The sequence below is a fragment of the Glossina fuscipes genome, unplaced genomic scaffold (genome assembly GCF_014805625.2).
Source record: "Glossina fuscipes isolate IAEA_lab_2018 unplaced genomic scaffold, Yale_Gfus_2 0, whole genome shotgun sequence".
Classification (NCBI taxonomy): domain Eukaryota; kingdom Metazoa; phylum Arthropoda; class Insecta; order Diptera; family Glossinidae; genus Glossina; species Glossina fuscipes.
The window spans coordinates 29,853,363-29,869,228 of record NW_023998414.1 but is presented as its reverse complement, the minus strand read 5'-3'; the positions used below and the strand labels follow the sequence as shown (position 1 = coordinate 29,869,228).

The window sequence follows — 15,866 nt, the reverse complement described above, 5'->3', positions numbered from 1 at the left end:
TTTTTTTTTCTTGTTTTTTATGTTGATACACGTATCCCTGACATTTGTTGACATTATCAGGCATTTTGCATTTTTAATCTATTTTTGATAGACTTAAGGGGTAGCTGTAGTTCAACTATGCCCGGCTTAGAAGAAATCTGTTATGGAGACTCATTGAATCGCTATTTGAGAATTTGCTGAGCATTTCAATGTATCGGTTGGCTCATGCCATGCGGATTTTTTCTCGCACGTCATTGCTTGTTCCCAACTTTTTGTGGACGAAAACCACACGGTAATCATGCCGCAGGCACCGTATTCAGCCGATTTTGACTTCAACGACTTTTTCCTGTTATCAAAATTGAAAAGTCTCGTGAAAGAACGGAAATAAAGGCCACATCGCTGGAAGAAGTCAAGGCCATACCAACAAGAGCGTATCACAAGTGTTTCGAGGATTGAAAAAAACCGCAGGCACAAGTGTATTATATCAAAGGGCGATTACTTGGAAGTGGACAAGTTAAATATCGATAAATAAATAAATGTTTTTCGAGACAAAATAAAAAATCACTTTTTTTTTTTTGAACACCCGTCGTATGACTTTAATTTCTTTATCTTTTAACTTTGCTTTTCCCTATAATAAAATACAGCCACACCTATGTGACATATGCAGGCATATTGAGCAAAACTTACCTATAACATAGCGTACGTTCTTATACAAGAGTAATGGCGACTTAAACAACAACAAATAATATTAGACCTAAACTTATAAATATCAGATTATGCCAAAATTGTGGTCAAAATTTTTGAACAGATTTAGCCGGTTTTTGAACTTCATTTCAGTGAAGAGGAGACTGAAGCGATACAAGTGAAAAATTAATTTGTAATTTTAAGTAAAATTTTAAGTATCTCAACGTAATTGAAGCCAGCCATCAAAAAAGCGTAAATTGGTTCCTAGCCTTTGGGGAAATAAATATTTAGTTGAGTCTTGTTGCCTGAGTTTTAAATCTCGTCTAGAGACAGAGAAAGGGAAAAAATCTGCAGACATCTTTCATTCTTAAAGGCTATGTTCAGAGCTTGATATTTCCACGAAAAGGCTGACATACTGACACGAAAACGCTACACATATTGACTTACGTATCTAGCGTAGCTAAATCGCTTTTGTTACTTATGCTAAGTAGAATTTGTTTCTTTTTTTTTTATTTTTATTTCATACTTTTTAAGACCTCTGATGTTTCTATATGTGTTACAAGCATACTTGTCGTATCTATTTATACATCCTGGGAGTGGATACAAAAAAAAAAAAAAAAAAAAAAAAAAAAAAATAAAACGAAATAATAAAAACAATAAAAAATAAATTCCAGTTTTTAATTAGGAACTTATGTAATATGTACATCATTATATTTCATTAATACATTTTTCAAGAAAATTTTTATAAACGAAATAAAAGGAAAATAATTTCAAATATTTTCCCAGCTTTTCCTAAAGCCGTTTTTTTTTTTAAATCAATAATCATTTTTATAAATTCAGAATACAACGTTTTAGCGAAATAATAAAAAAAAAAAAAAAAAAAAAAAACGAACAAAAAGAAAAGAGAAAAATCGAAATGAGTGTAAATACAATAATAAAAATTTAATTAAATTATTTTATATATAGATAAATCATTTTTACAAAAACAACATTAAAAAATATTTATAAATTATGAAATAAAGGCCTACTGACATCATACACAACTTTTTACTGCTTTCCATGTGTAAATACATTTATATAATAAAAAATATGAATTAATGAATCAATCAATCAATCAATCAATCAATCGTTCAATTCTATCTATAATTGCAAAAGTAATATAAAATTTATGTTTCGATAAGAAATCTCTCCGTCTCTCAATCGTTTACTCTTTACAAAATCTTTTTGACTTTCTTATAAATGTTCTAAACACCTGTTACTAGAAAAATATGTATGTAAGCTTAGAGCTGCATTTCTGTTTTTTTTTTTTTATTTTTATTTTTTTTTTTTGTTCATGTTCTTGTTACTGGTTTCCTTTTCTTTTTCATTTTTTTTTCTCTTTTTTTTTTTTTGTTTTTTTTTTTGTGTTTTTTTTTTTTTTGTGTTTTTAATTAGGTACATTTTCTTTTTACACAAATATACAAACGTTCGTTTTCAAGGCGGCTTGATCTTAACTTTCTTTAAATATTTACCTTTAACTTTATGTCGTTCTATTATTTTCACTATTTTGCGTATTCTTCTCCGTTTGATGTATTGCGCTATTTAAGATCTTTTTATTTGGCACTCTAATAACAGTTTGCAGTTCTGGCGTATCTCTTTTTCGTAGTGTCTTCAGTTTCGTTTTTCTTACATTCGTATCATTCTTTTTATTATTACGATTGTAATATTCGATATCGGAGTCATGTTGATCCTTCTCATCGTAGGCGATATTGAATCTCGATTCATAATCAATTTCATAATTATGCCCCTCTTCTATATCATCATTTTCATCATCTTCCTCTTCTTCCTCATCTTCAACATAATTCTCGCCATCTATTTTAAGCAACGTACTAGAAGACGTAATACGGTTACGTCTTTTGCCAGCTGTGGTTGGTATTTTATTGTAACGTATCATTTTACGGGGAGGTTGATTACTAGAGCGCTAAAGAATTAAAAATAAATACATTTAAGCAATACATATACATATACATAATAAAATGAGAGAAGAGGACTCAAATTTTTTATAAAAAAAAAAATAAAAATAAAAAAAAATGTATGAAACTAAAGCAAAAAATATTTGAATGTAAGTCAAACAGATTTTTGAATTAAAAAAAAAATGAAATCACTTAAAGGCAATTAACGAAGCTCTTCGCTACCCAATATTTATACCCTACACTGCTTATGGTACAAGGTATAATAATCTTATACGAACGTACGTCGCATCCAGAAGGATTCAAGATAGATTCACTTTTTATTAAACCGATACACATGTCTGTCCTTCTGCCCATGTAAATTTGTCATTAAATCAAGCTATAGATGATCCGGATGAAATTCGGTACAATTCGAACGTGCTTCAAGCCAACGTTATTGAAAATGGTTCGGCTCAGTACAATTTATCAACAAATTCCCCTATATAACGTTTTATTTTGAAAATTCGTTATATGAAAAAAAAATCTGCAATTTTGCTGAATTGTCCTCGTATTTCGATATTTTATGTTTATATGAAAAATTTGCTTTAGTTGGAGATATTGTTTTGAAACCACTCTCACACAACCGTTTATACGAAAACTGAATTTTTTTGTGGCAAAAAGGCTTAATTTTCAATATTTCCGCAATACTAATTTGATACAGAAATCAATTTTACGCAATTTGGGTCCGATTTTAGAGATAGTAATGGTATATTAAGAGTGTCAATCACTTTCTGAATCGATTGAAGCTTGCCTGTTCGTCTGTCCATTTTGTTTTCTTGCGTTCAATCTCCAAGTCGAAATTTTTGAGATATTTGGGTGAAATTTTGATAAATCAACCTGCTTTGGCCCAAGTCCGAACTCTATTGAAAATAGTTTGATTTGGTCCACTTTGTCGACCACTCCCCATAAAATACCCTATGCCGAATTAGCAGATCCTTTCCTCACATTCCTATGTTTCGACGGTGTCAGAAGATCGGGAAAGGCCCTAAACATGACAAATCGTTCAGTTAAGTTCATTGATTTATAGAAGTACATCTGGTCGATGAATCATTTCATTTCACTTCATTTCACTTCGTTGACTGCCGGTATTGTATGCGACGAGCACTGTTCTATTAAAAACTTTGTTTATATAAAGCCGGTCGGAAGCAGTTTATTATGTTATATCGGAAAATTTTACGCTCTCGCGCCATTATATCTGGTTGGGAAAATCAGAAAGAAAATATCGAGTTAAGATTTTAGGTATCCAAGTCTATTTATGTACGTCAGTTATCACGGTAAGTAAGTTGCTCTTTGGCCATTACAAGCTTTATTGCTTATTAGACACTACATTGAACGTATACCCCTATGCGACTGCTTCATTCGCGGTGTAGATATTATGAATTTCTAGTGTAAATATATTTCCGGATTCGTTGCAAATATTTCGGATTGTGAACTTAACAATTGAACACGCGTTGAAGAATGATTGTATCCATGTCGACATATTTTTCATGCATTTAATCAAAAAAAAAAATATATATATATATATATATATATATATATATTCATGTAAGCAACTGAAAAGCTCGAGTACAGTGGCCAAAGATCGAAATGAGTATGTAAGGTCAAGATCTAAGAAATATGTCGAAAGAGTAATGTTTTTCTGAGCAAAATCCAAGTATTTATCCTAAAGAAGGTAAGTAAATAAAACACGTAAAAGCGTTTCAGCCGGGAAAGGCCGGATTGCGATAACATATAAACCCCACACCATTTCGTTTAATTCGATACTTTATTTATTTCTGTCAAAAATGTTAAATATCATTCTCACCTATCTCGTCACCCTGTAGCGGATGCGTACTCTTCATGGGCATCCCGATATAAGAAGGACGCCAAAGCCTTAACTGCCGTCATAAGATTAAATTCTTTTTGTCAAGAACATATTACTCTTTATCCATTTTCTTTATAAAGTATTGAAAATTAGACATTGCTGTCAATATAAAGGCTTAATTTTTAGAAGACCTTTACATGGCAAGCAAATACAAAAATGGATCTATGTGGTCCAAATATGGCAAAACAATATTGTATGCCAAAGCAGTATTTGAGACCAATTGCAGCCGTAAAACTCTAGAGGAAAAAACAAAAGAAAATTTTATATGGGAGCGGCGGATGTTCCAGAAAATTGCCCCAAAGCGTGATTTTCTATCGATCATTTTTTTTATATATATATGTGTAACTGTTTTTAGTGAAATCCGCCAATTGGACGAATAAACTAAAGATAAGAAGCTGAAATTTGTCACGCACACTCGTTCATCAATAAGGAATATATGGCTAATGCATACGTATGTTATGTTCACATACATACTCACAATGTAGAAAAAACTAAAACAAGGTCTAAAAACTCCGACAATTTTTTTCACAATTTTTGTCCGTAGCTTTCGAGTTCGTGAATATAATTTTCACAAAATTCGTACACAAACATTTGCCAGAACCAAGAGCGTGTTCAGTGCACAAATTGTCCCAATCGGTTTACCAATTGAATATGTGAGTTAACATGTGTACCATGCACCAATGCATTTCGCACTTATTGAGTTCTTTTTGATATCATTTCCTATTATTGTTGATTTTTATGTGACCAAATATGAATTATAATATTTTATGAATGGGGAAATTAAATCATATATATATATATATGCAGATATGATCGCATCAATAAATGCATAAATTCATTAAGTTTTCTTTCTTCAAAGAGCCTTGGTTTGTTGATGTGAACGTTAGTGGCATTAGTAAAAAGAGAAATTCTATTGACATTTTTTTTTTTTTTTTTTTTTTTTTTTTTTTTACCAAAGGATGAACAAGCAATGTATTCGAGCAATACATTGGATTATTACATCATAAATTGTAATTTTTTATTAAAATCTATATTCTTTAAGTAATTATAATTAATATTTGATGATAACATAAAACAAATTATTTCTTACTAGTTGTCTATGCAAATCTTTTCTTTCTATTGTGCATTTATTTATTTATTTTTTTTAAATTCCCTTGTCGAGATTATCTAATAAAAAAAAAAAAAAAAAAAAAAAAACTCAGGTCTATTTAATGATAAGATAGCATCCAATTTTCTTTGTTTACACATGGACACATTGATAAGTAGCGGCAAGTCCATATATTTTCATACGAATGCATATATGTGTGCATTTATATAATATATATATACATATACATATACATAATTTTCATTTCTATAACGTATCTTTTTCTTTTTTAGACAAGTGAATGCATTGGATGAGTTTTTATACTTCGTAAATTCTCTTATTTTCATCCTCCCAAGCCCTCGGTCCGTCCGTCTCTTGACTATATTTTCATAACTTTACTGTTGATGACATCAAGTGTTTCACAAATGACAAAAACGGTTCGTAGGCAATTTGTCAAATATGCAAAAATATATTCACACACGCATAGAGTCATGCAGGCATATAAATATGTATACATCTATATGCATATACATGCTTGAGTATAAGTTTAATCCTTCTTTTGCTCTTGCTTTCGGTATTCTTTTTAGTCAGCATATCTAATGAGTTTTTGTAGGGTCTTTAAGAGCACAGATCATATGACTTTAAATGTATTTCACATATACATACGCACGCTTTCGAATCGACCAAAATGAAATGGATAAGGGCAGGAAGAGAGAAAAACGATGACGATTATGCTTAACATGGATGCGTTCTAAACGTTTAAACGAGCACTCATTGTTAAACAGTAACACACACATATGAACATTTTTACATGTATACTTTTATATATATGTATGTATGTATTAATATATTTGATTTCTAGACGTTGTTATTTTAACCATTTTGTTGTTGTTGTTGTTATGTTTACCGTTTTCTTTGCGTTATATATATATTGTGCGTTTGTGTGCATGGGAGCCATTAAAAAAAACCGACTATACGTCATTTATTTAAATGACTTTAAATACGTGTTCCTTCCCTTCATGACTTTCGAAACGGTTTGCAAGCAACAGCATATACATATATTTGTATATGCTTATATAATATTATACATATGGAAATACGTAATTTAAAAAATATTGAGCCTTCTTGTTACAAACAAACAAATTAATTTGACAAGTACGGGATTTCAGCTTGTTGTAGTTGTATATTTGATAGTATTACAAGAGCATTGTGTATTAAGTACTACTACCACTAGGCAGGCAGGTGACTCGATTTAGCAGGCAAGGCAAGCTCAAAAAAAAAAAAATTTAATAACTCGAAGACTTGAGGATTTCTCGCTATTACGTTGTTTGTATTATATAACTTTACAATATGTCAGGTGAGTTTCAAAAGGGTCTTCTGAGAGATCTCAGAAACGGAATTATTGTGTTACTAAAAGCAGCTATCGCCAAGCCATGAAAGAAAATGATCTGAATATATGAGAGATGTTGTTAATAAAAAATCCAAATCGATCTGTCGAAAGGTATAAAACAATTAATATAAATAAATTAGTCTTAAAGCACTAGAATCTAGATCTAAGGTTATCGGCCTTATTGAAAGCTCTACCGCACTTGAGATTTGAAGCCATTGAAGACCAATGAGCTATTAGGTGCAATCCTTTGCCTACTCGTCCGCTCAGATGTACGTACCTGTTTGATGATATTCTAAATGTGTTAGGCGGTAGGGCCATGTCATAAATGAAGATAAAGACGCGAATTCTTTAATGCAAACTAACCTTTCAGATATTAATTACAACCCACCGTCAAAGTAACCAAATAATCGCAGCACCTCTTGTACAGATATATTATCCTCATGATTTGTTATTCGAAATTCGCCGTCAATTAAATTGATCAAAGACAGTCATCTCATTTTGACCGATACCCATCAAATATGATCAGATATAGAAATGATATTGATTAGACGGGTACAGTAATTCATAAAATTCGGCTTTGAAGTGCACAAGAAGAACACTTTTCCAACAACAATGAATGAACTGCTTATTAGACAAAGGAACCAAAATTGTTAAAGGATGCTTCTCTTTGCAGATTTTTGATATGACAAAGGTATTTGATTAACTTCCAATCGATACGAACAAACTTTTCGATTAATTTGAAAAATGATTTTCTAAAAATTTGCAGAAATAACGTACACTAGGTCTTGGGCGCGTTCTTGGCACCTTGGCGCTATCAAAGGAACAGCCAACATCCTTTGTAGATTTGATTCAAATTCTTAAGTTTTCACTTATTTTCAAGCATTTTGAATTTCGCATTTAAGGGTCAGAAGAGATGAGTATTTCAGCGATCTTAAGGAAAAATCATTTTAGAGAATTAGAAGAAAACTGGTACCGGGAAAAAACTATTTTTTTGAGCTTACGAAGAAAATCATCGCTTTTTTAAATATTATCGACTTACGAACTGTTTGCAGTTGATTACCTTTACCGAACAACGTAACGTAACATGTAAAGGCTTAATACATTTTAAACTGCATACGTAATTGCTAAACTACTGCGTGTACAAATAATAACAAGAAAATGTAGTTAAAGACATAAATGTATGTGTGTGCGTAAGTGTTATGTCTGACTGTTTGGTTTAAGAATATTCGTTGTTATTGTCTTTATGATGGCTTGTAGTTTGTCGTTATTGTTGATTGTTAGCAGTATTATAAACTTGAGACTGAAGATAGTGATGGATTGGCGCCGACTTAATGTTTCTTCTCTTTCGCAAATTCTCAGTTTTTCCTTTTCCTTTCCCTTTTTACTTTTTGCTGTTTTTTTTTTTTTTGTTTTATTATAAAAACTTTTTGCTATCATTCCTTCAGCAATGGCTTACAAACGATTAAATGTCTTACGCTTTTATTCTCAACACCATATTTTATATATTAAATGAAATGGAAGTCATCGGTTTCGATAGTAACTTCTTCAATTTAAACAATAAAAAAAAAAAAAAAAAAAAGGATTTTATAGAAAATTCTTAAGTATAACCGCAAACGCATTTGTCAGGCAAGAGTTTATAAAATAATCTACGAATATATATATATATGTGTAATGCTTCACCTGTAACACTGAATGGCATTTAGTTAACTTTCATATTTTCCTTGCATTCTTTTTCCGTGTGTGCTTCTTTCTCTGCATGTTTTCGACATTTAAACTTTTACTGACAACACAACACACAAAGCAAAAGCGATTGCTAAGGAATTTTACTCCAGAACTATTCACTCCATTCTCTAAATCTTTAGAATGAATGGGCTAATTTATTTGCGGTATGTTTGCTAGCATTTACACCATCGCCATGACTGCGAAGGAGTTACCAGATTGGCAGTAACATAATTACGGGGTTTTAATTGTGAATCGAATTTCCAAAATGGGGATTAAATTTCAAGGGCCTGATTGTTTACAATGGGATCAGTCAGTTGTGTTTCTAATATGTGAATTTAAACGATCCCATCTTTATTCCAGAACCGAGAACGGGTAAAAGTAATCACTTCGAATGTCAATTAGTACGCTATTATAAATTTACAATTTGGAAGTCGGATTTCTCATGTTCATGAGGTCAGTGCCTTGTAGACGTAGGTTTCGTCCAACGCGAGGACATTGTTCAATAAACCCAGTTGAAGGCGGTGAGGTGCCTCTACGTTGTTCTGTTCGAACAGACGCATTACCCGCTTACATGTGTTCTTAATTACGGTTTTTCTGGACTTGGAGGCTTTGGATGTTAGTGTTGCATGTAGGATAAGCAAGGGTCCGCCAATAATATCAATATCGAGAAATTGGAGCGATTAAAATTTTAGGGCGAATGAAATGCCTCTCAAGGTACGTGATCGAGCAGTGTAGTAATTCCGTTCGAAGTGAAAGATATAGAGCAACATATATAGGCGTCACCCGTGATGTCTCATGTGTGTAGGGCAGCAATGATTTGGGCTTCAGCTTTTATCATCTGCCGCAATTTTCCTATTCAAGACGCCGTTCCGTGAATGAATCTTGCCTTTGTATCAATCCCTTCGAAGATTGGAAGAATGTTTTGTATGAATGCTTCTTGTACTACGATCTTAAAGCTTTGGAAACTGTGGCAGTACGACAGGCAGACAATGATTTTGACATTAGTTTGGCTCTCTCCTCCACGTTTTTGTCAGGCGCCATATGCGAAGCAAAGAATCAGGTCAGAGTCTTATTCCTGGATTGCTTATGTTGACGGTTCTTAAGGCTTTTCTTATTTTTTTGGCAATGCTTGGACAAAAAGTTGCATTTTCTCATTCGTTACGTCTTCGGGCAAGGGGATGTTCAACTTGCACGACGGAAAACCACGCTAAACACCCACAGACATCTGACCAATAAATTATCTCAACTGGCCCCACTCTCATCCTAAATCGATTGAGCATTATAAACTCTTCTTCTTTTCTACCTATAAGATTCGTAACACTTCTGTACAAACATACAGTAGTTGGAGGACTCGCTATTTATCTCAAATCTTTATCACTGGTGACCCACTTGTACCCGCCATTGACCTCTAACATGTTGTTATTTAATTGAAAGAAATGTGATCTTTTTCCAACTATTTTACGGCCCTGAACTTTTTGCCATTCTTAGTAAGTATCACGTCCGATTTCAAGTTATCAGCGTTAGCCTGCAACACGCTTTTACCGGCTTCTAACTAAATGATAAACACATGGCATTCGATAAGAGGTACGCGATTTGCCGCCCAGCCCACCTTTAAAAATTTCATGCGAATCTTGAAAGACTTGAACTAGTTTGCATTATCATATTTAAACGCAATCAGTTCTTGCCAGCCATGCAAAGGTTACAGGAGGGGCGGGGTAAAGAAAGAGAATAGTGTTTGTAAACGTTAATCATCGATTGTGGTTTAAACACATGTCTATGTAATGAAAATCTCTCATAATACTTTTTTGCCAACCTAATATATTTATACATATAAATACGTAAATACAGATTACATGAGTTAAACAGTTGTCATCTTACCTGTAGTATAGCAAAGATAAGAGCAAATACAGTAACAATAAGTAGACAAGCAGCAACCGCAATTGCTGTTATAGTAGTTAAAGGTGAACCGACACGAGAGAAATAACTACCTAAGCTGCCACCAACAGATGTTTTACCATCGACATCATCTGCCAGATTACCGTAGAGGCCGCCGCTGTTGCCATAGGAACTACCAAATTGTTGTTGTTCAGCGGCTGCAGCAATACGTCGTTTGCCAGCAGGCGATGCATTCATACAACCACCTGTTGTCAATAAAATAATAGAATATGAAAGAGATTAAAATATATACATATATATATATATATATATACATAGATGCATACATACGCGCATAAGCAAAATAAATGAGTTTAGAGAATTTAATTAATTTTTATAGTTAGGTTTCATTACCTGTATCTTTGTCACAATGGCAACAGGATTGATCCTCGGGCGATGCATCGTTCGGGCAACAGGGCACACACTGATTATTTAAGCGATCCAAATGTAAAGGAAACGCACACGTTTTACATGAATATTGGCCGGGACCAGTGCAGGAGCGGCACGAGTCATGACATGTCTTACAAGTTTGAGTCGGCGAATCGTAATACTGAGATCCTAAGCATTCCATGCACAGACCACCGTCGAGCATGAAATGCGCTGGACAGGAAGTACAGGCTAAAGGACCGGCACCTTCAAAATATGCAAAATATTTTTTTTTTTTTATTATTTATTTCCTTATTTATTTATTTATTTATTTATTTATTTTTTTTTTTTTTGAAATTTTTATACCACAATTGAATTTAAACGGAGTTTGATAGTTGTGAGCGTAAAAACTTTACGGAATGTATTTTTTTTTTTTTTTTTTAGGATGAAAAGATATGTAGCGAACCGTTACAGTTTTATCAATTTTTTTCCATTTCTCTAATGTTTTGCGATTTCCCTTTAAAAATTATCAATTTCAGTTTTGATGTCGTAGACAACTATCGCTGCTTACGTTAGTGTAGCTGTAAAGACAAAGTTCAAATTATTTAACTTACCATTACAAGTTTTACAGTAATGATGACACTTTTGACAGCCAAACTCTGATTTGTAAAAACCTTCTGGACATTCTGGGTGACATTCGCCGCCAGCCAACTGCCAATCACTGGGACATTGAACACATTGATCACGTCGCGGACCACTGCAAGTGTGACAACTGAGGTAACATTTGGCGCAAGTACCGCGGTCGCTGTAGTAACTGCAGTTAGAGAGCAAAAAAACAAACAAGCAAAAAAACAATGAACAAAAGTAATGAATGAAAAGAGAGCAAACAAAATGAAAAATGTGAACTTTATTTAAAAGTTAATGGCGAAGTTTAGAAAGAACAAAACGATTTTAAAAAAGTTTTCACATTAAGCGAAAGGAAACTTTAATGTAATGCTATGTTAATAAAGAGGTTTATTTTTTCCTCCTATTTTTTTTTTTTTTTTTTTTTTTTTTTTTTTTTTGTTAATTTTTTGCTGTTTGTAATGTTTAGTTTGAAAAGAAATTGCAGACATTTTTCCTATTGTAACGAACTAAGAGAGCCAAAGCTAATGATGTTAATGATGCATATACGTATGTAAATGTTTGTGATAATTACCCATCAGCACAGGTGGTACGGCATTCGCCACTTTGTAATTGCAGACCTTTGGCACAAGCGGTACAATTCATACGTGAAACGCATTGTGTACAAGTGTGCAGACACTTGGCACATACACCAGCCTCCATGTAATAGCCGTCATCACAACTGCTCACACAACGGCTGTTTTGCAACAATAGACTCTGGGGACAGCTTAGACAATTTGATTCGGTGGGCCCATCACAAGTTTCACAAGTACTATGACAGGGATGACAATGACTGTTGTCATAGTATTCAGCTGTTAAAATAAAATGCAATCACGTAAATGGGAAAAGGATTTCAAATTAAGGTGAAAGTAAACGATCGCTTTGATTATAACAAATTTACCAAAAAAAAAAAAAAAAAAAAAAAAAAAAAAACTTTTCCCACGAATGTAACGAATTATGAAAGTAAATACTATGAAAAAAAAAAAACATTATTAAATTAATTAAACATTTTTTTAGTTTAGAAAAGGTAGCCGAAAAATATGCAGCAAATTTTACAATATTTTAACAACCAAAGGTAGACTTCTTTGAAACTATGAAATAAGTCGTTCATTTAATATAGTAGAAGGAAGTAAGGGAAGCTACCTCTCGCGCAGTCAAAACAAAGTGAAATAAAATTGAAAAGTTTTTGTTAACCGTACCGGAAAGGACTTATAGTGTGTGAAACAATGGTTTGTGTTTACACCTTCCATTTTTTTTGATTTTTTTTTTTTTTTTGCTTTTATTTCTAACGTAGGTCTAGCGAAAAGTAATATTTATCTAGCAACCAAACATGAATTTAGGAAGAAAAAATTACAAAAAAGGAAATATTTTATCAAATCAACAAAACTTGTTGTTGCCTTGCATCCTTCAACATGCACGTTTTCCTATTACGGCGGAAAACAAAACACATGCATATATGTATATGTCGCAAATGTGAGTATGCGTGTGCATGCTCGCGTCTGTGGGTGTCTCTCTATTTTTTTTTGTATCTTGTTTTTGTCTCTCTCCCTCCCTGTTTATGTGTGTGTGTGTGTGTGTGTGTGTATGTGTGTGTGTATTTGCGCACTCTCGCTTGTGTTTGCACAATTGTCCTTCTATCACGGAACGCTTGCACGTCACACCATAAACGCATGATATTCATACTTACATTCATCACAATTTTCACTGCCGGTGATAATACATTTTCCTTTTTTGTTGCGTGTCCAATTCTCTTGGCACGTAAGACAAAAACCATTACTACTGCATGTGGCACAACCGGTCGGACACGGTATGCATTCTTGACGTTTTTTATCGGCATAGAAACCATCGGGGCAACTATTTAAGCATTTACCATCGTGGGCAAAACGACCGGAACGGCATGTGATGCATTGTGATTCCGCGGAACCATTGCAAGTGGCACAAGATGAATGACATGAAGCACAGCTGTAAAATGAAATAAAAAAGAAAATGGCAATCTCTTACAAATAAAATACATATACAAAAAGACAAAACGCATTTCATATATGAATATGAGAGCGGCATAAAGAAAAAAACATTCATATATAGCTAAAGAATGAGAGAGCTATGCTCAAGTAAAACGAGGATACTTGGGCCGACTGAATGTTAACCATTTAAACTAACGATACAAAAATCGTACATATCTCATAAGCTCTAAAACGTATCGGTTTAACGCGTATATCTGAAGTAAAGTTTTATTGCTTTTACATCAATATACGCGTTTGGTTTTTCATTACTACTAAGCCAAAAAAAAAAAAAAAAAAATTTGCGTAAAATTTTTCGATATGTTTTCGCTCCTCATGGTTTTATCAACCATCTACACATAGATAATGTTGGTGCTTATAAATAATTCAATGAATGGAAAGTGGTCTTGGAATTGTCTTTCATTTTCAATTTCAAGTGAGCAGGGCAGTCAGAAGATACATACGTACATTTAATATGTTTAACATTAAAAATGGCTAACGATATAATGAATGCAATATGCTTGTTCTTGCTATTGCGGTAATGAAACAATACAAAAAAAAAAAAAACAATGAAAAAAAAGAGGAAAACCAACAAACTGTGCAGACAGCCAAATGGAAAGAAATTTAATGTAGTGTCACAGCCAAATAGTAGGCAACAAAAAATAGAAATTCATAAAAGTACTAGTATATATGGTAATATATATATATGGTAATATATATATATATATATATATATATATATATAGAAAATTCTAACAACAACACCAACACGAATACCATAATAGAATTGCAAAACTGTTTGCCAAATATAACTAAACACATCTTTCGACGAGCATTTATGTATGTACAGGATGGCAAACATTTAAAATTATTTAAAATGTTTAATATCTATTCTCTTGGAAATCAAGTTAGGAGACATTTATTTGCTATCTCATTCACACTCCTCCAATTTTACCTATGCATATGTAAGATTTTATTAAAAAACGAACAAAAAAAAAAAAAGAGAAAAATTTAACATTTGCCAGAAAATATGTCTTTGTGCAAAGCAGCAAAGAGGAGAAAAAGAAAAAAAAAAACGGAATTTTCAAAGCTCAAGTGTCTGCATAATGGAGCGTATATGAGTATGTTTGCGTAGAATGCAAAACTACTACACTAAATATAAAAAATTCTATTTCATTTTATACAAAAATATAACTTTGAATACTCGAAGACTCAAGTATGCTGAAACATGTAAAAAGTTATTCTCTCTTTTTCTATTCTCATTTTCTCTATCTTTTTCGCATTCACTCTCTCGTTCTCTCTCATAATATCTAAACATTGTATAACGCTTTAGCATATACATACATATATACATAATATCTGTACTTTGTGACTACGGTTTCGCAAGATGATCGTTGGCTTTAAATTTCATGTAAACGTACCCTCATGCACTTACAGAAATTCCATTTATTCAATGCAATTTGCATTTGTTATGTTAAAAACTACACGGATAATATAACGAACTATCTCAATATATGCATTTTTGTGCTTTTCCTTTTCCTTTCTTCAAATTAGATGTAATGTAAAGAGTATGCAGAAAAGAGTTCACCTTCAAAAGCATATCTCAACGGCTACAAGAAAAAAAGACAAAATGGCGAAACAAAACAAAAAACAACAACAATTGAAATAGATATTAATAATGTTTGAAAATTATGTGTAATTTGCATACGCCTGGGATGCGACTAAAACTGATGACCACCTTATCGCCTTTTCTTATAAATCGTTCGAAATAAGATGACTTAGCTAAAGTAGCGTGCAAGTCGGTTTCGATCACATTATCTTGGTATTTACTTCATTTTCTTCTACATAATATAATTCATGTTTATTAAAGCTCAATAGAAAAGTCATTTCTAATTCGCTTATCGTACTATGATAACCGAAATATCACATCATTCACAAAATTCCCGAGAAAATGAAAGAAAACACATTTTTTGTTTGCAGGAGTGACACCATCAGCTCAAGATTGCTTTAACAACTCAATGCCTTTTCTATAAAGAACGATTATTCGCTTTAATTTTTTCAATGACCTCACCATTTATTTTAATACCTTTTCTTTGAGGCAAACCCTTAGAAGTACTTGGGTGTTGCCATAGTTGCTGTTATAAGTGTTTGACTGTTCTCTTGCTACTACTACCACTGCGAACATAAA

At 32.6% G+C, this 15,866-nt stretch overlaps 1 protein-coding gene across 3 annotated transcripts in view; it reads right to left on the bottom strand.

Annotated features, from left to right (window-relative positions):
* Window positions 1-2,069: 2,069 nt before the first annotated feature.
* The window catches only part of LOC119644625 (furin-like protease 2), a 251,160-nt gene continuing 237,363 nt past the window's right edge, over window positions 2,070-15,866 (bottom strand). For all 3 annotated transcript variants that reach the window (XM_038044252.1, XM_038044253.1, XM_038044251.1), the window contains 6 exons: window positions 13,366-13,640; window positions 12,214-12,490; window positions 11,630-11,829; window positions 11,004-11,282; window positions 10,593-10,855; window positions 2,070-2,623 (listed from right to left, as the gene is read on the bottom strand). In XM_038044252.1, the coding sequence (XP_037900180.1) occupies window positions 2,183-2,623; window positions 10,593-10,855; window positions 11,004-11,282; window positions 11,630-11,829; window positions 12,214-12,490; window positions 13,366-13,640 (1,735 nt within the window). In that variant the 3' untranslated portion in view covers window positions 2,070-2,182. The remainder of the gene's footprint in view (window positions 2,624-10,592; window positions 10,856-11,003; window positions 11,283-11,629; window positions 11,830-12,213; window positions 12,491-13,365; window positions 13,641-15,866) is intronic.